At 45.8% G+C, this 24,434-nt stretch overlaps 1 protein-coding gene across 2 annotated transcripts in view; it reads right to left on the bottom strand.

Annotated features, from left to right (window-relative positions):
• The window catches only part of GNPAT (glyceronephosphate O-acyltransferase), a 269,454-nt gene that overhangs the window by 149,630 nt on the left and 95,390 nt on the right, over window positions 1-24,434 (bottom strand). For both annotated transcript variants that reach the window (XM_029594197.1, XM_029594198.1), the window contains exons 7-8: window positions 23,339-23,490; window positions 23,104-23,234 (exon numbers count right to left, since the gene is read on the bottom strand). In XM_029594197.1, coding sequence (XP_029450057.1) covers window positions 23,104-23,234; window positions 23,339-23,490 — 283 coding nt within the window. The remainder of the gene's footprint in view (window positions 1-23,103; window positions 23,235-23,338; window positions 23,491-24,434) is intronic.

The following is a 24,434-nucleotide window of genomic DNA, read 5'->3' as shown; positions in this document are numbered from 1 at the left end:
TTCTACTGAGCATTTAGTCTCTTGTATGAACTTTATCCTGTTGGACTCTATACCCTCCCGGACATAAAGTGCCACACCCCCACCAAGTTGATCTTCCCTATCATTGCGATATAATTTGTACCCGGATGTAGCACTGTCCCATTGGTTATCCTCCTTCCACCAGGTCTCTGTGATGACAATTATGTCAAATTCATTATTTACTGTTATATACTAACTCTCCCATCTTATTTCTTAGACTTCTAGCATTGGCATACAGACATTTTAAAGTGTGTTTTTTGTTTGTATTAACAACCTGCTTTTCAGTTGATAGGGATCATTTGGAAATCTTTAGCTCAGGTGTTTTTTTACATATAGGCACATGGATCACATTTGCTTTTATTGGAACCTCTCTGTTGAGATGCCCTAACTCTCCTGTTTCATTAGTATTCTTCAAAGATACATTCCTCCGAACCATGCACTGCTGAGTGACTGTCGGCTTTCCCCTTTGTTCTAGTTTAAAAGCTGCTCTCTCTCCTTTTTAAAAGTTAGTGCCAGCAGCTTGGTTCCACTCTGGTTAAGGTGGAGCCCATCCTTTCAGAAAAGTCTCCCCCTTCCCCAAAGGTTTCCCCAGTTCCTTACAAAACTGAATCCCTCTTCCCTGCATCATCATCTCATCCACGCATTGAAACTCTGGAGCTCTGCCTGGGGACCTGTATGTGGAACAGGCGCATTTCAGAGAATGCCACCCTGGAGGTACTGGATTTCAGCTTTCTACCTAAAATTCTAAATTTGGCTTCCAGAACCTCTCTCCCCCATTTTCCTGTCGTTGGTGCCCACATGTACCACGACAGCCGGCTCCTCCCCAGCACTGTCTATAATCCTATCTAGGTGACGCGTGAGGTCTGCCACCTTCGCACCAGGCAGGCAAGTTACCAGGTGGTCCTCACGTCCACCAGCCACCCTGCTATCTACATTTCTAATAATTGAATCACCAACTATGATGGCTGGCCTAACACTTCCCTACTGGGCAGTAGCCCTGGGAGACTTGTCCTCAGTGCAAGAGGACAATACATCTCCTGATTAGCAGGTCCTTGCTCCAGGATCACTTCCTGCTACACCAGGGTGATGTTCTCCAACTGGGAGACCTTTCTGATCCAAGGTAGCACTGGGGCTGCCAGACTGGATTTGGGACTTGGCTACTATGTCCCTGTCAATGTACCTCACTATCTGCCTCAGCTCCTCCAAGTCTGCCATTCTAGCCTTCAGAGATCGAACTTGTTCCCTGAGAGCCAGGAGCTCTTTGCTCAGAGTGCACACATAATCTTCTCACCAGCGGGTAAAAAATCATACATGTGACACTCAATACAAAAGACTGGAAAGCCCCCCCTCTTGCTGCTGTACTGCTGCCTTCATCTTAATTTTGTCGAGTTCCTAGTTAAGTTTAGGATACTAAGGGAGTTGGAATTAGAGTACTTTAAATTTACAGGTGAATTTACCAATTAATCAGCTAGTGTCCTACAAGGAGATAATTAAACTTTCAATAAGGGCTAGTGCAATAGTATGATTTAGATAAAAACCGGATTGATTTTTAATGAGAAAGTGTCTCCTGCCCAAAAATTAAGGGGTGAGTGGGTGGGAAAGACAGACACTGGAATTAACTACCTCTAGTTTGCTTATTATCTGAGACACATACAAACTCGAAAGAATATATCCTACTATTTCAACCTTCTCCAAAAGTTTTAAATCCAAAGATTTCCCAAAGCTATACTTATCAATCCTCTTTAACCACCATTAAACTGATCTTCACTCAAAGAATTGAAGGGTTTGAGATTTGCGCACCTAATGGCGCGCTCTTCTGGTCATTTTCTACTGCAAAGGGTGCGGGGCCTCTGGAAGCTGGGGCTGTGGAGTTCAATCCCTGGATCGCTTGCTGTGACCTATGGAGTCCTCTACTGGGAGATGCTGGGAGCAGTATACAGATGAGCTTTCTGGTCCTCTTTTACTGATCCATGGTACTACAGCAATGAAAATTAGTAAGTAAGAACCAAATTTTCCTTTCCCTGTAGGTACCTGGATCAGTCCAGACTCCTGGGATGTACCAAAGCTTCATACAGAGGGTGGGACCTGGAGAGTTCCGTTTGCAAAACACTTTCGTCGAACGACCGAGAGCCCGGATCCCCTACATCCAGCCGGTAATGCCTCGCAAAGGTATGCAGTGACTTCCAAGTCGCCGCTCTGCAAATCTTCTGCGGAGAAACCAACTGATCCTCCGCCCACGAAGCTGCCTGAGCCAAGCGAGATAGTTGAAGGTCTAGGGGACACTCCGTGAAGTTAGCAAGCAGCCCATTTAAGACTAATCGTAGAAAATTATTTTTCACTCAATGCACAATTAAGCTCTGGAATTTGTTGCCAGAGGATGTGGTTATTGCAGTTAATGTAGCTGGGTTCAAAAAAGGTTTGGATAAGTTCTTAGAGGAGAAGTCCATTAACTGCTATTAATCAAGATGACTTAAGGAATGGCCTCTGCTATTACTGGCATCAGTAGAATGGGATCTTCTTGGTGTTTGGGTACTTGCCAGGTTCTTGTGGCCTGGTTTGGCCTCTGTTGGAAACAGGATACTGGGCTTGATGGACCCTTGGTCTGACCCAGCATGGCAATTTCTTATGTTTTTAGATTAAGGTTCCAGGAGGGATAAACCTTCCACACCGGAGGGTGCAAATTCTTAATTCCCTGAATGAACTAAGCACATCGGGATGGGAAGATAAGTTGTATTCCTCAACTTTTCCCCGTAAGCAAGCCAGAGCCGCTATCTGTACCCTAAGACAATTAAAGGCCAGCCCTTTACCTAAACCTTCCTGCAGGAAAGACAAGATGTGAGATGAGGACCGTACAGCCTGCATCCTTTTAGACATGCACCAAGCCTCAAAAATCTTCCATACCCAAACATACCTCAGAAGTAGACTTCGCCTAGCTTGAGCAGAGTATTGTTCACTGCTTCCGGGTATCCTTTCCGTCTCAAGCGTCACCTCTGTAAAGCCAAGCCACTAGACAAAACCATCTGCCTGGTTGGAAAATATGGGGCCCTGACGAAGAAGACAAGGGAGGTGACTGAGGTGTATTGGCCCGTCCATTGCTAAATTGACGAGATCTGCAAACCACAGTCAAAGCCATTCCGGGGCTACCAGCACCACATCCCCAGATGCTTTTCTATCTAACGCAAGACCTTGCCGACTAGAGACCACGGAGGGAAAACATAAAGCAGGATCCCCCGAGGCCAGGGTACCACCAGTGTTTCAACCCCCTCGGCACCGAGCTCCCTTCTTCGGCTGAAAAAATGAGCAGCTTTGGCACTGAATCGAGTTGCCATCAAATCGACTTGGGGACAATCCCACTGATCTCGGATGAGTTGCATCGCCGAATCCACTAATTCCCATTTGTCTGGATCCAAGCTCTTACAACAGAGAAAAAAGGGCCTGGACGTTCGACGCCTATGATATGAGATACCGCTATGCCCTGAGAAACAGCTCTTGAGCCTCCAGGACTACCCACCAAATCTTGGTGCCGCTCTGTCGATTGATGCAAGCCACTGTCGTCGCATTGTCGGACAGAACCCTGCCCGAGTGACCTTGAACCAGAGGCAGGAAAGTGAGTAGCGCCAACTGCACTGCCCTGGTCTCCAACCGATTAATGGGCCATGAGCCTTCCTCTGAAGACCAAGTGCCCTGGGCTGTCTGGAGCTGGCACACTGCACCCCATCCAGAGAGACTGGCATCGGTAGTAAGAACCACCTAATTCGGAACCTCCAGATCGACACTATGCTGTAGATTGCATGACTGTAGCCACTAAGAGAGGCTGTCTCAAGTCGGAGCAGCTAGAAAGACAGGTTGATGAAAAGCCTCTGACAACGGATTCCACCTCTCCAACAGAGCCCTTTATAAATGGCCGCATATGAGCGAAGGCCCACGGTACTAGCTCCAACATAAGAACATAAGAACATAAGAAAATGCCATACTGGGTCAGACCAAGGGTCCATCAAGCCCAGCATCCTGTTTCCAACAGTGGCCAATCCAGGCCATAAGAACCTGGCAAGTACCCAAAAACTAAGTCTATTCCATGTAACCATTGCTAATGGCAGTGGCTATTCTCTAAGTGAACTTAATAGCAGGTAATGGACTTCTCCTCCAAGAACTTATCCAATCCTTTTTTAAACACAGCTATACTAACTGCACGAACCACATCCTCTGGCAACAAATTCCAGAGTTTAATTGTGCGTTGAGTAAAAAAGAACTTTCTCCGATTAGTTTTAAATGTGCCCCATGCTAACTTCATGGAGTGCCCCCTAGTCTTTCTACTATCCGAAAGAGTAAATAACCGATTCACATCTACCCGTTCTAGACCTCTCATGATTTTAAACACCTCTATCATATCCCCCCTCAGTCGTCTCTTCTCCAAGCTGAAAAGTCCTAACCTCTTTAGTCTTTCCTCATAGGGGAGTTGTTCCATTCCCCTTATCATTTTGGTAGCCCTTCTCTGTACCTTCTCCATCGCAATTATATCTTTTTTGAGATGCAGCGACCAGAATTGTAAACAGTATTCAAGGTGCGGTCTCACCATGGAGCGATACAGAGGCATTATGACATTTTCCGTTTTATTCATCATTCCTTTTCTAATAATTCCCAACATTCTGTTTGCTTTTTTGACTGCCGCAGCACACTGCACCGACAATTTCAATGTGTTATCCACTATGACACCTAGATCTCTTTCTTGGGTTGCAGCACCTAATATGGAACCCAACATTGTGTAATTATAGCATGGGTTATTTTTCCCTATATGCATCACCTTGCACTTATCCACATTAAATTTCATCTGCCATTTGGATGCCCAATTTTCCAGTCTCACAAGGTCTTCCTGTAATTTATCACAATCTGCTTGTGATTTAACTACTCTGAACAATTTTGTGTCACCTGCAAATTTGATTATCTCACTCGTCGTATTTCTTTCCAGATCATTTATAAATATATTGAACAGTAAGGGTCCCAATACAGATCCCTGAGGCACTCCACTGTCCACTCCCTTCCACTGAGAAAATTGCCCATTTAATCCTACTCTCTGTTTCCTGTCTTTTAGCCAGTTTGCAATCCACGAAAGGACATCGCCACCTATCCCATGACTTTTTACTTTTCCTAGAAGCCTCTCATGAGGAAGTTTGTCAAACGCCTTCTGAAAATCCAAGTATACTATATCTACCGGTTCACCTTTATCCACATGTTTATTAACTCCTTCAAAAAAGTGAAGCAGATTTGTGAGGCAAGACTTGCCCTGGGTAAAGCCATGCTGACTTTGTTCCATTAAACCATGTCTTTCTATATGTACTGTGATTTTGATGTTTAGAACACTTTCCACTATTTTTCCTGGCACTGAAGTCAGGCTAACTGGTCTGTAGTTTCCCGGATCGCCCCTGGAGCCCTTTTTAAATATTGGGGTTACATTTGCTATCCTCCAGTCTTCAGGTACAATGGATGATTTTAATGATAAGTTACAAATTTTTACTAATAGGTCTGAAATTTCATTTTTTAGTTCCTTCAGAACTCTGGGGTGTATAGACATCGGCTTCATAACCTGCAAAAGAAATCCCAGGCTCAGGGTACTCTCAATGCCAACAACTGCCGAACTTGTTTCCTTAACCTGCACATTCTCTCCTCCATGAGAAACACCTTGCCTTGTCTCTTATCGAAACAAGCTCCAAGGTCGTGGAGAGTCTGAGTCGGGTCCAGGTGACTCTTTGCCAGATTGACCACCCAGCCGAGTGACTCTAGCAAATGATTCACCTTCTGCACCGTGGCACAGCACCAATCTAATGACTTTTCTCGGATAAGCCAATAGTCGAGATAAGGGTGCACCAGCACTCCCTCGTGCCGAAAAGCTGCCGCCGCCACCACCATCACCACAACTTTGGTGAATGTGCGGGGCGCTGTGTCCAGCCCAAAGGGAAGAGCCTGGAACTGGAAATGCTGACTCAGCACTGAATCTCAGTAAGCGCAGGTGATCCTGATGAATGGGAATGTATAGATAACCTCCATCAGATCCAAAGAAGCCAGAAACTCTCAGTTGCTCACTGCTGCAATCACCAACCATAAAATCTCCAAGCGAAACCTTGGGACCTTCAATGCCACATTTACACACTTCAGGTCCAGAATGGGGCGAAAGGTGCCTTCCTTCTTTGGCACCACGAAACAAATGGAGTAACGACCCTTGCCCCCAAGTCACGCAACCTGTGCAACTGCACGACTGCTTTCTAAGAATCCGCATGGGGAGACTAAAAACACATCACGAACAGGGCACGAAAACTCTAAAGCGTAACCATCTCTTATTACACTGAGGACCCACTGATCTTGAGTAACCTTAGTCCACTCCAGGTAAAACTGTGCTAGGTGACCCCCTATACAGGGAATGGCAGAGTGGACCAGCCTTACCTCATTGGGAGGACTTTACCCATGTAGTTCCCCCACCTGTGGGAGCCCTGAAAGGCCTACGGCCTCCCCAAAAAGACTGACCCCAAGCCGGACCTTGAGGCAGAAACTGTTTCTGTGCTGCTGCGGCACCTCTCGAAGGAGAGATTGGCTGCTGTCCCTTAAACGCACCCGGGCCTGAAAAGCCTGCTTATTCCAAGGTTTGTCCTCCGGTAACTTGTGCACCTTCGTATTAGAACAGTTGATGAAGCAGCTGCGTAAGTCCTCTCCAAACAAAAGGTGCCTTTTCAAAAGGGTAACGAACCTAACAGAGACTTAGAAGATACACCCGCTGCCCAATTATGGAGTCACGGTAGATGCCTGGCTGCCTCCACGGAACCCATAATCCGAGACAAAGAACGCACCAAATCATAGGCAGCATCTGCTACATTTATTTATTTATTTATAACTTTTTTATATACCAAGGTTCAATTAACAAGATTAATTATCACTTCGGTTTACATTACAACCAGCAAAAAATAACAGAGACAAAGTCTTGTTTTACAATGAACAGGGTAGAAGTAACCTGGATTAAAACAATGAACAGGGTAGAAGTACATACGCCTCCACGTGATCTACGTTAAGCTCCTGTTCACTCGGCTGCACTTGTGCGTCCTGAAACCGCTGTACCTAGTGCAGACAGGCTCTCTGCATAAAACTGGAGCAAATGGCAGCCCACAGCCCAAGGCAGACACCTCAAATATCCTTTTCAGATGAAGCTCCAATTTCCAATAGAGAACATCCTTGAGGGTCACAGCGTCCACAACTGGTATAATGGTCTTCTTAGTCACTGCTGAAACCGCCGTGTCCACCTTTGGAAGCAAAAAAAAAGCTCTTGCGTTTGCTCAGGTAAGTGGATACAGCTTAGACATCACTCTTCCCACCCTTAAAATGGAGTCTGGAGAATTCCATTCATGCTCCACCAATTGCTTCACGGACCTGTGATAGGGAAACACGGTCAGAGGATCCCTATGGCCATAGAGCACAGGGTCCACCCCGTCCATGTCCGGATCTTCCTGAGGGGCCTTCAATCCCAGCTTCTCAAGAACCTGAGGGATTAAAAAAGTCAACTCCTCCCTCTGAAATAAAACATAGGATTTTGGGGTCATCCCCTTTCAGAACTGAAGGAGCCCCCAGGTCATCCCCCAGATCTATGCCAAGCGGCCCCTGACCATTGCTGTGCACTCCTGACATTGCCGCCGTATCCCTGGGGGGGGGGTTATCCGGTGACCCATTCAAGTCATCTGAGTCATTGGCTGCCCCCCCCCCCTCCCGGGCGCAACAAGCACTGAACCCCCGAGAGTCTGGCGTCCCATGACAGACTGGGTCCCACCGTGGATCCAGAAGGCATGGGGCACGGGCCCCAGGATGTCAGCCCTATCTGCTGATATCCCATGCCCTCCTGCTGAGCCAGATAAACCTGGTGAAGCAGGATGATAAAATTCTGGGAAAAAGCATGCAGAGCCACAGACAAGGAAGAGGTCCGATCCCCCATGGGCCTCGGAGCCGGCATATTTTGCCCAAGTGTCCTTGCTGTGCCCCCCTGCTCCTCTAAGGGATCCAGGTGGACAGAGGGAGATCCCCCCTCTCCTTCAGAACATGGCAGAACACGCAAACCTGGGTCCAAAATGGCTGCCGCTTCCATCACGAGGGAGCTCGCAGGCCCAATGCGACCGGTGGCAGCACTAGTGGGCCCAACCGCGGTTGCCGCGGGACGCTCAATTTTCCTGCACTTCGTGGCCATCGGGAAGAGGGAGGGCCCTCCCCGAGATACATGCCGAGCAACAGCCGGCCCCGGCTGAGATGCTCCGGGACCGAGCCGCATGCGTGGAAAGCCGAGCTACAAATCATTCCCCCTGGAGGCGGGAGAGGAAAACCTTCCTGCTGAAAGAAAGACTGGAAAAACTGCACGGAGAGGGGAGGAGGAGGGGGGGGGGGAATAAAAGCCTTAACGCTCAGCTACTCCTTTCAGCGTTAACCTTCTTTTTAACTTGAATCAACAGAAAAATAAAAAGGCTCTTCTCTCCTAAGGCTGAAGAAAGCTGTCCAGCTCAGTTCAGCCAAAATAACCTAGGAGAGGAAGAGGCCCCATAGAAAAGGAACAGAGGGCAAAACATCAGAGCTGAAAGCCACCTGGGCAGCCTCATGGAGGGGAGGGATCTGGACCACCAGATTTGCACCAAGGATCGAGCATACAAAAAGGTCACAGACCTCCAGCTCGTCCACCTCGACCAAACAGGGAAAGGATCCTCTCAGGATCCAAACCCCTGGGAGGAAGGCTACCCAAAAAAGAAAAAGGGAAAAAGAACCAAAAACTGCAGGTTTATGCACTAGCTACCATCTGCTGGAGACAGAGAAATACTGAGGAACTTCAGGTGGCACCAGGGATTATCAAGCAGTGTCAGTGAAACTTTCTCTGTCTCCATCTGCTGGCAGAAATGAATAAACCCAGGAGTCTGGACTGATCCAGGTACATACAGGGAACCTGTATGTACCTTGCCTTGGGTTCAATGAGGTGAACTTTTTGTTATATAACATGTGGGCGCTGTTATTGTCATCACAAAAACTCTGACCTATACATTTCAGTGGTGACTTTCTACACCATGTGAAGAAATGAAACCTACCTATTCCCATTTCAACCTTCAGATAGTCAAACCACCATCTTCAATAGCCTCCCTGTGCAGTTCACATAACCAACGTGACAAAGCAAGGGTAAAGTCCCTCACCATGTGTGCATGAGAATTGACTGCTTATACAGTTGTAGAAGGACCAAGCCATGCATTGTTGTATGCAACTCCTATGACATATGCTAGCTTGCAATGATCTGTGAGAAGTCGGTGATTGCCACAATAGACATGTGCTTCCAAAAAAGGCTCTAAATGAAGGCCTGCTATGTGAGTACTCAGATGTCAGTGCTGCCTTAGAAACAGAGTCTGTGATTTATGATTGTAGCTGTCAACTTATAGTTTCAAGCTGTGCTACTTGTGAATTATTTTACTTATAGAGCACCTGGCTCCATGACATAGGCCCTGCTGGAGTTCCATCATACCTATGCAACTATCTTGCCAAGAGTGAAGGCTAGGGCAGGGTGAAAGGACTGTGTTGGCAGTCCTACACAAATGCTATGGAGAGATGTGACTGACAATCAATATGAATACATTAGGACAGCCACATATCTTTGTTAGGTTTATTTTGTGTCTACTTTAGTCTACTACTGTAACTTGCACCTATTGATCTTATATCACAATGTTGCCTAAGTGGTTTCTGTTAGACACCAAATCAGATAGAGGACCAGATACAGATATGACGGCTAAAACCACTCTGCTGGGTTCTCTTCCATGCTACAGAAAGGACTAGATGATGACTAAGGCAAATTAGCACTGTATAGCACTTTGCCAAAGCTGGCTGCCAGTCCAGTGTGGTCTCCCCGGCAAGTGCAGGGGGACATGGGGGATCCTCAGATAGATCAGAAACAAGGCCAACTAAGATGCCTTAATGTAAAGCAAGATTATGAATGATATAGCAGACAAGCACTATCTCTGCAATTCTGGGTGGGGCATACATTAAAACTCCCCCCGTTTTATCCAAACAGCAAAATCTACTTTTTAGAACTTCAAAGGTGAGTTCAATGTCACAGAGGATAGAACATAAGGCCTCATTGTACCTCATCTCTGCTGGTGTGTTGAGAATAGCGACAGGTATAAGAAGCCAGGTCCTGCACCCATATCCAGAATCTCCTATGGCAAAGAGAAAATGGCTGCATCACTCACACCACCGTTACTTTGTTATATCACAGCCAACCCATATCATGCTATTACACAAGAGAAGCTAAGTTATAACTTGACATGAGCCTTAAAAGGCTTTTTCCAAATCCAAAGTCAATACTACCATTTATAGTGACATTACATATACGCTCTAGCACTTGGTTATGCTGTGTCACATCTTCATGAATGGAAAACTGCATCTGGGGTTATTACACAATGTATCCACGACACTCACAACCAAGCTATTGCTACCTGTTTCTAGCACATCTCTAACAATGAAGTTATACATTACAGCTGCCGCACATGTCACTGCAGAAAGACATCAACCTCATGTTTGTGCATGTCCCTGGCTGTTTTGAAGTATGTCCTCCAGAGATACACATTTGTCAGACATGATATCGTGACTTGGACTGGCCCAAAATGCACAACTCCTAGCTTCAATTGAGCCTGTGTACTCTTGTGATGGACAAACTATGGCTAACATCCTGGCTGACAGAGCACACCTGACCTGGGAGTCCCTGCACTGTGGACACAAAGGTTTTGGATAACAAGTGACATTTCAACAGTTCCAACAGGGAGGATTTAAACAGCCACTTGCTTAAAGATGACAAGTTGAAAGTCTGCAGTGCTTGGTCACATACAGAGCTTTGTGGCAACTGCACTGTATGGGCAATCAACATTAGCAGGCCTCTACAGAATGAACAGAGAAATCTGGGCCCTGGCACTATGGTTTGTTGACCTAAATGCACAAGCCACTTGTCATGTAACTAATGCAACATCCCTGACAGCTCTCCATGTCAGTGCTGTTTGCTGCAAACACACAGCTGGAGAGGGATGATAGAAAGTAGCACCGCTCTTACTTATTAGCCAACTGTGACCATAGAGGCAGTCTTCAAATAGTTCAGTCCAGATTTCATATGTATAAAGGAATCATGAGCAGCTCCTGGGTACCTGACGACCACATCAAGGATCTGCAGTCGAGCGTCACAGACCATTGCACGTTGGAGTGTAAGAGCTTTTTGTTGCAGTAGATCTCCTCCCTGAGCTTCGGGGGGGGGGGGGGGGGGGGGCAGGAATGATGGCTATTGAGTGCAGTCAATAGCTCCCACAACATTTGGAAAGTTTGCTATGGCATAAACACCTCTCTTCAACTCCAGGAAGTCTTGCCATTCACAAGGAAATCTCATGCAACAATTTATGTGGTCACGAATAGCTATGACCTGGCCCAGACAGTGGGAAAAAGATGTTTGTGACATTCCCTAGACTACCTTGACTGTTTGGAATAAGCCAGATGCCATAAAATGCAGGGCACACAATAGTTTGGTGAAGCCTAGTATAGCATGGGATCTTTCTGTGACTAGATCAGCTCCCCTATGAGTTCTTGATATAATTCCATGATAGCCTGAGAACTCAAGCAATACCTTTTGATCACGTGGTCATCCGGCATCCCCAGCTATGAAATGCGGGGATGAAAGATGCGTTCCCTGTATCACTTGCGAACCCTCCTGCATGGCAAGCCCTGACACAGGCCATCCTACTCCACCAGTGAGGCTTGCAGCTCTGGCTCCAGTGTGGGTGCTTCCTAGGAAACGTTTGAATCTCCTCTGTTGTTGTGGCTCTGGTTGTTGAGCAGTCTGAAGCAGCCAATGTCCCACTACTAGTATACTTCCACCTATGATTGTGGCTATAGGAAATCAGAGCAGGTAAGAAACAATGTTTTTATTAGTTCACCAGGGCTGCGTAGGTGTGTCAGAAAGAAAGCCTGATTTTATCACGCGTGATAATTTCCGCTCATGCACGATAACGGACTTTATGGCACGATAAAAACTTTTTTGCCCCTTACCGCAAACCAAAGAGGTATTATTTCCCACATTAAATCCTGCGTTAGTATGCAGTATTTTACTGTAATATGTGGTAGGAGTCCTTCATTTGCATAATTTTCTTGATTTTGCATAGTACTCATATTTAAATGCTACTGCGATAAGCATCACCCGTTTATCGCTCGCTAGACTCTGTTTAGCATGCAATGATGCCCTAAATTGGCTTGATGAATGACCCAGTAACTCTGCAAATGTAATTTTATAATGCAAAATAGCTAACCCAATAAAGCCCAACAGAGAGGGTAAAATAACTAGAAAACAAAATAAATCAATTATCTCACTGTATTACGCTGTTCTGTATTCTAGATCCTTATATTCAATTTTCTTATCTTAAATTTAAGGACTTTCATAACACAGGGAACTGTGTCAAGTTTAATCACATACAGTGATGCATATAGTGCTTTCTTTTCCCCAAAATATAATCAGTCCTGTTTATTCAAGGAAATATATATATATTTTATTTTTTTTTACTGCTCAGCCATTTAACTGTTTCAGCCATTACTTCAAAGCAGTCCCTTCCCCCTCAGCCTGGGTTTGCAGGGGAGGCAGTAATTGGATTAAGTTGCCAGAGCCTCATGTGCATTGGGAACTGAATTCACTTCGGAGCTGGGATCTACCTGAACCAGAACCTTTCCTGCTAAAGTTAAGTCCATTTTGGTTGTTATCTGTGCTTAGAAGTAGGGCATTATATTTGCCAAACCTAGTGCACTGTCTGTAAAAAGAAGCACAACTGAAATAGAAAGTTGGGAGTGCTGTTAGTCTGCTGTAACTGTTTCAGCCATTAGTTCAAAGCAGTCCCTTCCCCCTCAGCCTGGGTTTGCAGGGGAGGCAGTAATTGGATTAAGTTGCCAGAGCCTCATGTGCATTGGGAACTGAATTCACTTTGGAGCTGGGATCTACCTGAACCAGAACCTTTCCTGCTAAAGTTAAGTCCATTTTGGTTGTTATCTGTGCTTAGAAGTAGGGCATTATATTTGCCAAACCTAGTGCACTGTCTGTAAAAAGAAGCACAACTGAAATAGAAAGTTGGGAGTGCTGTTAGTCTGCTATAACTGTTTAACACCCTCCCACCCACCCCTAGGTTTGTGTTTCTTATATAACCTGCCTAGATTCATAAATGGCAACAAGGTAAATTAGTATTTCCATAATTGCTATTCATCAAAAGTCAAAACTTACCAAATTGAGGACTATCCAATGTAACTGGAAACTAAGAGCTTGCCCAATTTGTGCACAACTCTCTTCCTTGAAAAAGGAGCTGACTGACGTTAAAGCTCAATTAGCTTCAATTACAAGAATTACACCCACATTGCATTACTCAGAAAATAATTCCCCAACATCACAGAAAAACCAGAAGTCAAGAAAAAGTGATTCATTAGGCTCAGGTAGGACCCACAGTCACCCATTCTTGACAGATGGACAGCCAACAGATACACCCTCCCACTCAAACAGGTCATTAAGAAATTCTTTAATATCCAGGATTACAGTGGGCTCTGGTAGAATTAGACCTGTGATGAGGAGACACACAATGTACCAAATGCAAAAAGAACAACAAGCCTTCTCTATATTAAAAACTGAAGAAGTTCTTGAGAAAAACTTTGAAGTGTTACCAGAAAAGAGAAAACAAACACAATGCATGCAGAATTTCAAGATCCATAAACAAAAGAAAAATCTAATTGAGATGGACAACTCTGTCAACAGTGGCACAACTGCAAAAGGAAAGAGTGAAGTGAATAACACATCTCAAATAGAGTCTCATAAGGAATCCAGGAAAAGCAATAACCTTAAAGAGAGTACCTGGAAGGCTATGACCACAAATGCTCATAGTTTGGGAAATAAAATCCCAGATCTGCAGGCCCTAATGACTGAGGCAGAATTGGACATTGTTGCTATCACAGAGACATGGTTCACAGAATCTCATGATTGGGATACAACAATACCAGGCTATAACTTGTTAAGGAAGGACAGAGAGGATAGAAAAGGGGGAGGTGTGGCTCTTTATGTCAGAAACAACATCCAAGCATCTGAGCTGCAAGGAAGTTGGGGCAAGGAAGAAGCACTATGGGTCGACCTAAAAAAAGATGACGGAGCATCTATTTATATTGGAGTGGTTTACAGGCCTCCAAACCAAAAGGAAGAGCTGGACAGAGATCTGGTTGAAGACATCCATAAGATAGGTAAGAAGGGAGAAGTGGTGATCGTGGGTGACTTTAATATGCCAGATGTAGACTGGAAAATCCCATCTGCAGAAACTAAAAATAGTAGAGCGATAGTGGATGCCATGCAAGTATCTTTGTTCAAACAAATGGTGTTGGAACCCACGAGAGAAGGAGCTATACTCAACTTAGTGCTCACTAATGGAGATAATGTCTCCGATGTCCAGGTGGGCACCCACCTCAGCACCAGTGATCATCAAACGGTATGGTTTAATATCACTAAAAGAATAGGGAAAAGAACCACAAAGACCCGAGTTTTACAGTTCAAAAACACAGACTTTGAGGAAATGGGGAAGTACCTGGAGGTAGAACTAAAAGGATGGGAGAACGAGAGAGATGTGGAGCAGCAGTGGACCAATCTAAAAGGAGCAATCACCAAGGCAACTACTCTATATGTTAGAAATGTAAAGAAAAGCAAAAGAAAATTGAAACCTATCTGGTTCTCAAAGGAGGTAGCTGACAAAATTAAAGCTAAAAGAACAGCATTCAAGAAATATAAAAGATCCCAAAGGGAGGAACATAAAGAAGAATATTTGATTCAACTGAGGGAGACAAAGAAATTAATCAAGTTGGCAAAAAGTCAAGCGGAAGAGAGGATTGCCAAGGAGATAAAAAATGGTGACAAAACATTTTTCAGATACATCAGCGAAAAGAGAAAAGTCCATAGTGGTATTGTGAAATTAAAAGATGGTAATGATCAATGTGTGGAGAGAGACGAAGAAATGGCAGAACTTTAAACGAATACTTCAGTTCTGTGTTCACTAAAGAAGACCCTGGAGAAGGACCATCTCTACACAACAAGAAACTGGAGGGAAATGGAATAGATGATAATCCTTTTACAGTAGAAAATGTATGGGAAGAGCTAAAGAATCTGAAAGTGGACAAAGCCATGGGGCCTGATGGGATTCATCCAAGGATACTGAGGGAGCTCAGAGATGTTCTGGCGGGTCCACTGTGTGACCTGTTCAATAGATCCCTAGAAACGGGAGTGGTGCCGAGAGATTGGAGAAGAGCGGTGGTGGTCCCGCTTCACAAGAGTGGGAACAGAGAGGAGGCTGGTAACTACAGACCGGTTAGCCTCACTTCAGTGGTGGGAAAAGTAATGGAATCACTGCTGAAAGAGAGAATAGTGAAATATCTACAGTCCGGAGAATTGATGGACCAGAGGCAACATGGATTCACCAGGGGAAGATCCTGTCAGACAAATCTGATTGACTTTTTTGACTGGGTAACCAAGGAATTGGATCAAGGAAGAGCGCTCGATGTCATCTACTTGGATTTCAGCAAAGCTTTTGATACGGTTCCACACAGGAGACTGGTGAATAAAACGAGAAGCTTAGGAGTGAGTGCCGAGGTGGTGACCTGGATTGCAAATTGGTTGACGGACAGAAGACAATGTGTGATGGTAAATGGTACTTTCCCTGAAGAGAGAGCGGTTTTAAGTGGTGTACCGCAAGGATCGGTGTTGGGACCGGTCCTGTTCAATATCTTTGTGAGCGACATTGCGGACGGGATAGAAGGTAAGGTTTGTCTTTTTGCGGATGACACTAAGATCTGCAACAGAGTGGACACGCCGGTAGGAGTGGAGAGAATGAGACGGGATTTAAGGAAACTGGAAGAGTGGTCGAAGATATGACAGCTGAGATTCAATGCCAAGAAGTGCAAAGTCATGCATATGGGGAGTGGAAATCCAAATGAACTGTATTTGATGGGGGGGGGGGGGGGGGGAGGCTGATGTGCACGGAGCAGGAGAGGGACCTTGGGGTGATAGTGTCTAATGATATGAAGTCTGCAAAACAATGCGACAAGGCGATAGCAAAAGCCAGAAGAATGCTCGGCTGCATAGAGAGAGGAATATCGAGTAAGAAAAGGGAAGTGATTATCCCCTTGTACAGGTCCTTGGTGAGGCCTCACCTGGAGTACTGTGTTCAGTTCTGGAGACCGTATCTACAAAAAGACAAAGACAAGATGGAAGCGGTACAGAGAAGGGCGACCAGGAAGGTGGAGGATCTTCATCGGATGACGTACGAGGAGAGATTGAAGAATCTAAATATGTACACCCTGGAGGAAAGGAGGAGCAGAGGTGATATGATACAGACTTTCAGATACTTGAAAGGTTTTAATGATCCAAAGACATCAACAAACCTTTTCCGTAGGAAAAAAATCAGCAGAACCAGGGGTCACGATTTGAAGCTCCAGGGAGGAAGATTCAGAACCAATGTCAGGAAGTATTTCTTCACGGAGAGGGTGGTGGATGCCTGGAATGCCCTTCCGGAGGATGTGGTGAAGACCAGAACTGTGAAGGACTTCAAAGAGGCGTGGGATAAACACTGTGGATCCATAAAGTCAAGAGGCCGCCAATGAAGAGTGGGTGACTCGCCAGAATGATGGCTACTGCCTGGAGACAATACCCTTATTCAATAAACATATACATGCTTACTGTGACTCCAACATCGCTCTAAGCTTCAACAGCAAGAGGAAACGTGGAAAAAAGGATTTGCACTCACAAAGAGGGGAGTAGCTGGCTTGTTACGGCGGTTACTACCCCAAACCAAATAAGCCTGATACTTCACTTTCAATGCATATACAGCATAGTTCTCTGCTTCAACGGCAGGGGAGAAGAAAAAACGGATACTTCACACATCCAGCAGAGCTCTCTGCTTCAACGGCAGGGGAGAAAGGCTGATACATCACGCATTTCCAGCATAGCTCTCTGTTTCAACAGCAGGGGAAAAGAAAAACTGATGCTTCACGCATATCCAGCATAGCTTCAACGGCAGGGGAGAAGAAAAAAGGATTCGCACTCACAAAGCGGGGAGTAGCTGGCTTGTTACGGCGGTTACTACCCCAAACCAAATGTGCCTGATACTTCACTTTCGATGCATATCCAGCATGGCTCTCTGCTTCAACGGCAGGAGAGAAGAAAAACTGATTCTTCACGCATATCCAGCATAGCTCTCTGCTTCAATGGCAGGGGAGAAAAAAAAAACTGATACTTCACGCATATCCAGCATAGCTCCCTGCTTCAACGGCAGGGGAGAAGAAAAACAACCAATAAGTGCTGTATAACATAGTCTGGGTAAAACAAGCATGGGTGTAGCTTGCTTATTGCGGTGGTTACTACCCCTACTACCCCTAACTAATCAAGCTAGATATTTCACTTGGATGCAGCTCCATCACTGCTCTCTACGTTAATGGTGGGGGTGGAAGGGAAATAGAACCAAGAGCTAAGAGAAACAGATAAGTATGAGAGAAAAAATGCGTGAAGCTTGCTGGGCAGACTGGATGGGCTGTTTGGTCTTCTTCTGCCGTCATTTCTATGTTTCTATATGTTTACCTCTCTTTCAGGATCACTACAAATAAAATCTTTATCCAACAGACAGTTGAGTGAAACTTGAAAGCAGAAATTAGTTCTTACCTGATAATTTTCTTCCCTCGAGTTCAGCCAGGCCAATCCAAAATGTATGGGTTATGCCCACCAACCAACAGATGGAGAAAGATCAACAGGTTCACCGATATCACTCCTTACAGACATCAGTGTTGACTTCAGCTTGACAGTATTACCTGTGACAAGCTAACTTATGAAAAATTGTAATCCCCTTTCCAACCATGGCGTACAAGGAAAGAAATTAGATTACAAACTATTTACAGCAGTAGAGATCAACGTACCTCTTCTCTGCAACAGTGTACAATACATTCTTCTTCCATTTACCATCACTGAACATCAGCCATTTGGCAAAACAGGGAGGGTTCTGGACTGGTCTGACTGGACTCAAAGTAAATTATCAGGTAAGAATGAATTTCTCCTTCCTCTTCATCCAGCCAAACCATTTCAGATGCATGGGGTGTACTCAAGCTACTCCTCACCAGGACAGAATGCTGCCAAATCTACTCTCAAGACTTATGAAGTGAAGGAAGCATCCTCCTTGGCTGAACACTTAAATGAAAAAGGCAAGGAAGACCAGATTGCTGCCTTACAAATTTCCAGTTGAGAAACAAAAAAAAGCTCTGCCCACGAAGATGGCTGAGCTCTAGTAGAATGTGCCCTGATTTGTTTGAGTAAGGCCACAGAAATGACTTCCTTAATTCAACGTGCCAAGAAGGTTCCTGCCTCTTCATTTTTGAGACCACTGAGCAATACAAAAAGATGATCAGATTTCCTAAAATCATTTGTGACTTCAAATACCTTAAAAGAATTCTTCTCACATCCAAACAACGAAGCTCTTCATATTCCCTTTCATTGGAATGTTTAAATGAAAAGCAGATACCATTTTGGGGGAAAAAAGGAAGGTATTGTATGAATTTTAACCACATCCTTTGCGAACACCAAAAACAGTTCCCTATAAGGAAGTACCTTCAACTCCAAAAAATCCTTCTAGTGGAACAATAGCCAGCAGAAACACTTGTTTTTAGAGTATGGTGCTTCAGTGAAATCTTTCTAACGGACAATTTATGAGCCTGCAAAGACAGACTATGCCAAAGTCAGATCCCAAGAAAGAATGGGATCCCTTATTAGAGGCCTAATGTGTTTATCTCTTCTAATGAAATGTGCACTATCCGATTGAGATGACAAGGACTTTCCAGATACTCTACCTCTAAAGCATGTAATAGCTACTACTTGAACCTTTAGCCAATTAAGAACTTATCTTTTTGCCAGACCTTCCTCTAAAAACTCCAGAATGTAAGGCATTGAGGCGCCCTTTGCTATTTTGTGTTGGTTGTTGGAGCACCACTGCTCAAACGTTTTCCATATCCTCACATATACCAAAGTAGTAGAAGTCTTTCTACTCTTAAAGGTGTGTTCATCACTTCCTGTAAATATACTTTTTTGATCAAATTAGACCTTTTAAGAGCCAGGCCATAAGGCAAAACCAATCTGGATCTTTGTAACAGAATGGTCCTTGGAAGAGTACGTTTCTGTGCTGAGGCAGCCACAATGACTTCCTATCCAACAACCTGACGAGATCTGCATACCAAGGGCATCTTGGCCAATCCGGAGCCATCATAATCAAGCACTCTGCCTACTAGGGGCCATGGAGGGAATATATGCAGAACCACATCTGTTAAACAATCCTGAATCAAGGCATCTATGCCGGTGGACGCTGTATCCTTCTTTCAAATGAACAACTGAACAACCATTGTACATTTATATTTTTCCTGATCATTATCATATCAAATGCACTGAACACTTGGAATTCAGCCCTTTTAGAAATTAAAACAATACTCACGGACAACCAATTGGCTATTAACACCAACAAAACTGAGCTTCTCATTATTTCACCTCCAAAAAATACGACACTGAGCAACTCTGGTCTTTCACAAGCCAGCTCTGCTTTGACACAGCAAGTACGTAGCCTTGGCATCATCATTGACAGCAATCTCACTTTTAAAAAATTCATTGCGCTTATACAGAGGAGTGGGCCTGCGTGCCTTCATTGAGCTGGCTTGTTGGAAGCGAAACTCTGCGAGGCTCCCCCGTGAGGCGGCCGCCTGCCACGAAAGGAAGGAGACCAGGACTGGGACCTCGCCTGTTGCTTTTGGGACAAGGAGCCACCTCTCCCCATTCGGAACCGCCGTTGACCCCGAAAACGAGCTCTGGCATTTCCGAAAGACCGAGATTGACGCGGCTTATCCTCTGGCAATTTGTAAACCTTATTATCTCCCAGGTCCTTAATGAGCTGATCCAACTCGTCACCAAACAATAGCTTACCCTTAAAAGGAAAGGAACCTAGTCGTGCCTTGGAGGAAGCGTCCGCCGACCAACGACGGAGCCACAGTAACCGTCTCGCGGAAACTGCAGAGGACATAATACAAACCGAGGTCCGCAACAAATCATATAAGGCATCCGCTATATAGGCGACTGCAGCCTCCACACAGTTGGCTTGTTCCGCCTCGTCTGGTGGAAGCTCCTGCATAGTAAGTAGCTGCTGAACCCAGCTCAGGTTGGCCCTCTGCACGAGACTGCTGCATGCCACTGCCCGGACACCTAAGGCCGCCATGTCAAAAATGCGCTTTAGCAATATCTCCAGCTTGCGATCCTGAAGATCTTTGAGGGCTATCCCCCCCGTGACGGGGATGGTTGTATGCTTGACTACGGCTGTAACCGCTGAGTCCACCGAGGGGGTCTTTAGGAGATCCAGGGAGTCCGCCGGTAGGGGATACAGCTTTTCCATGGCCCTGCTCACTCGCAGCGAGGCTTCTGGGACCTCCCACTCCTTGGATACAAGCTGTAAAACCTTAGGATGAAAGGGAAAAGTTTGAGGGGGGGCCTTCAGGCCCGCCATAGCTACGTCCCCCGTAGAAGTGTCCGCTTCCTGATGCGGGGCCGAAAGCTCCAACTCCTTCAGGACATGAAGGATTAAAAATCCTAATTCCTTCTTTCCGAATAACCGGAGCACCTGGGGGTCGTCCCCCTCAACTAATCCCTGATCGCTCCCTACGAGCAAATCCGGGTCCCCCTGGGGATCTGGCCTGAAACCTTGGTCCCCATGACCGGTGCCGCCCCCCCCCCCCGCGGGTTGGGGTCAGAAGCCCCCGCGTTTCCTGTAGCCGGCGGTTGGTGGTCCCCTTGATCCTGCGGACGAGGGTCACTAGCCCCCGAGCTCCCCTGATCCACCACGATCCTGGGAAGTTTGGGAGGGGGGGGGCCTTCAGCTTCCCATCCTGCCTCTGCCTGCAAGAAAGCTTTGTGCATTAAAAGCACAAATTCGGACGAAAAAGGCACTGATCTTTTTAAATCTTTCTTACCTGCACCAGAAGGGGGAGGGGCTGTAGGATCCTCCAAAATGGGCGGAGTTTGCGGCCTTAGGTCGGGCGGAGAAGGAGGAGGGGAGGAACCCTCCTCCGATGCTGATAGCTCCAACTGCCGCGTGGCCAAGATGGCCGCCACTCTCCTCCCCGAGGGAGGAGGGGCCGAAGATAGAGAGCCCGGCGGCCTGCTCTGCCGCGAAGAAGAAGGAGGAGAGAAGCAGCTGCGGGCAGCACTCGGCCCCCACGAGGGTCCCTCACCCCCGGGAAGACATCGGGAACAGAGACCCTCGTGGGAGAGTTGCGCCCCCGCCCCCCCGCAGGCCATGCAGGCCGAAGATCGCGGCATCCCAGGCCAAAAATGGAGCAGTCGGTAAAAGCGCGCCAAAATGCAGGAGGCAAGTAACTGTGCCTTGTAATGTGCGCCGGGTGACACAGCCACCCCCTCCGGAGTCCACAGAGGCACGGCAGGCCGGGGCTGTAAAGGAAAGCTCACTGCCTGTCACCAACAGGCCTTAAGTGGCTCTAGAGCAGGAAAGTAAAAACTTTTAAACTTCTTTCTTTTTTTTTTTTTTTCGTATAAAACCCCCTTCAGGGTAAAGGATCCTGGTACATAGGGGGGAGGGTGACTGGCCCACCAGTAATCTCTCCCCCAACCTACTGGGACACACCAATCCGGGAATTCAAGGAGGGCAATGCCCTCTGTGACTGCCCTGCCACTGAGCTATGCGCTGTGTGCTGCGCCAAACAGAACAGACAAACCTGACTAACGGACAACACTGAGCAACAAGGACCGGAAGGTAAGAAACTACTTGTTCCAGTCAAAAGAGCAATTCCCAGCACGAACAACCTGACCAGGACAGGACCGCAGGTTATGCCTCTCAATCTGCTAGAGTCAGAGAAAATACTGAAGGATCGCAGGTGGTACACTGGTATATCTAGGGGGTGTCTTCAGTTTTCTCTCTGACTCCATCTGCTGGAGGGGAGGCATAACCCAGCTGTCTGGACTGATCCTGGTACGTACAGGGAATGTGTTTTTTTCCCTGCGCTCTATAGAGGAAGCCATGGCTCCTCAGTACCGCATCCTGAACTAAGAGCACACAGCCACAACCATGAATAACAGGGCCACAACTGGGAATAACAGGGAAAAATGACTCACGTAATGTCCCTGTCAGAGATCTGCTGCTGTTCCTCGATCAGGAACTGTGCTCCTCCTTTTTTCTAAACTTTATTACCACAAACAAAACAAGAGTCCATTTTATTTTTGTTTTCTGAGGAGGAGAAGGGGATCCCCCAGCATAAATAAAATGAGGGCGGGGGAAAGAGAGAAGGCCAATTACAATGCTAGTCTATGTCCAATCCAGAAACTAAACAGGAAGCCCCATGGCCCAGACTATGCTCCAGAAGGAGGCAGTACCAGCCTTTCATCTTAGGAGCTGCCTGTCAAGACTAATGATTTATTTTGTCCCAGGGCTATGCTCAACAGAGGGAGAGAGTACTAGCCTTTCAATCAGGAGCTGCCCTCTGTACAGACTGAAGTCAGCGTGGATGCTTGTAAGGGGGAACACTGGCAAACCAGTGATCTGTGTCTTCATCTACTGGTTGGTGGGCATAACCCATGCATCCGGACTAGTCTGACTGGATGAAGAGGAATAAGATCTTTCTAGAAGGCACAGATGACTTCTTTTCCAGTCAATTAGAGCATTCATAATCAAACCAAACATCAGCACCAGGTGAACATAGTTATTTTAATTCCTGGGATAAATAGCCCAGTTATGATTCCAGCTCTCAATTTTTACTTTTAAAAACAATCTGCAGTAAGCAAGTTACCTCAGGTAGTTCAGTATTTAGACTAGAGGAGGAAAGGAAAAATGGGCATATGCAGTACAATAAGGAACACAAAATCTGATTATCTTAACTTGCTTATTGTACGTTCTGCATCTTTACTCCCGGATGTCTTGAAGAGCAAATAGTATTTCCCATATCATTGAGCATCAGAATCTCCACTACCTTGGTACCAAGTTGTACTGGAAACGATTGATCCTCCCAGATGCCAAGGTTCGTACTGACACAGGCTGCCCGAAGTAGACATGTATACTTCCAAAATTTTCACTCAGGACTTTCCTGGCTTTCAGTAACCCCTATTTTTCAGGAATGGGAAAAAGGGCGAATTCAGAATCAAAAATTTCATTACGTGCATAAGTAAAGCAAATGTGATGTATGAGACAGAATGGCATTTACATACGGATGTAGATTCTTTTGGCTTTGGTACTCCTAAAAGCTCATATGCATAAAGCGATTCTTCTAATATCCTCTCATAGCTGATGCTGACTGGCACAAGGTAAGTATCGAAAACCTCTCCTTTGAAAAATGGCTCCATTACAACACTTAGAAGTCCTGAAACATGAAATATAAACCTTATATTTTTGGATGAACATCTGAGATGAAGAGTTGCACAAATCTAAACTAAATTGCACTATACATGTGTACAAGTTCAAGTAAACTGACTGGAACTGAATTCTGCCACTTCTTTTCAGATTTAAGAGGCAGAGCAGGAGAGGCGTTCTGAGCAGGGGAGGGGGGGGGGCGCGAAGCTGGAGCAGACAAAGCAGAGAAAACCATTCTGTTCCCTAATCAAACCCCTCCCCTCTCTTCTTCTGCAGGGAAGAGGAGGGGATGTGATCCTGAAGCAGGCATTGCAGAGAAAAAAAAAAAAAAAAGACACAAAAAGGAGCTGAATTAGCACAAGTTTGAAACTTGGGGGCATAAGAACCAATCATTAAGGCTTGAATCCTGGTCTTGATGTCTGGCACTATTGTTCACAAGATTGATCTTGTATTAATTAAATCTTGTGTGTGTGTGCCCGTGTTACCTAGGGCTTAATTTCTGGTAGAATGACTCAAAACAGGCATCCTGCCACCTTTTTTCAAGACCCAATGAAGCAGAAAACTAGCAGCAGAAATCAGTTGTGGCTCCCCACGGAAATGGAGTGTGTATTCGCAAAGAGTGTTCATACCTGGCCCCTCACACTATTCACTTCCTGCCCTGCTCCCTCCCCCCCCCCATCTACCCACTCCTGCTCCACAGTTCCACTTTCTTTTTCTCTACAAATAAAGCCGTTCGGCTCTTATTCTTCCACCTTAACCATAGGCTGCTGCATGCTCTCCCACCTGTCTCCTTCGCAGGGTCACAATATTTTGCTGATAGTAACTATACCTATCGGCCCTTTGGGGCTCAAGCAACAATGGTTGTATGCTATAATGCTGGAGGAAAGGAAGTTTAAAGCAGGAAACGGCATCATTGCTTGGTGGCACAGGAGGAAGAGATAGAACACTATAGTG

Source organism: Rhinatrema bivittatum, chromosome 3, assembly GCF_901001135.1.
Source record: "Rhinatrema bivittatum chromosome 3, aRhiBiv1.1, whole genome shotgun sequence".
NCBI classification, from domain to species: domain Eukaryota; kingdom Metazoa; phylum Chordata; class Amphibia; order Gymnophiona; family Rhinatrematidae; genus Rhinatrema; species Rhinatrema bivittatum.
The sequence above is the reverse complement of the archived record's forward strand: the minus strand, read 5'-3'. Positions and strand labels throughout refer to the sequence as shown.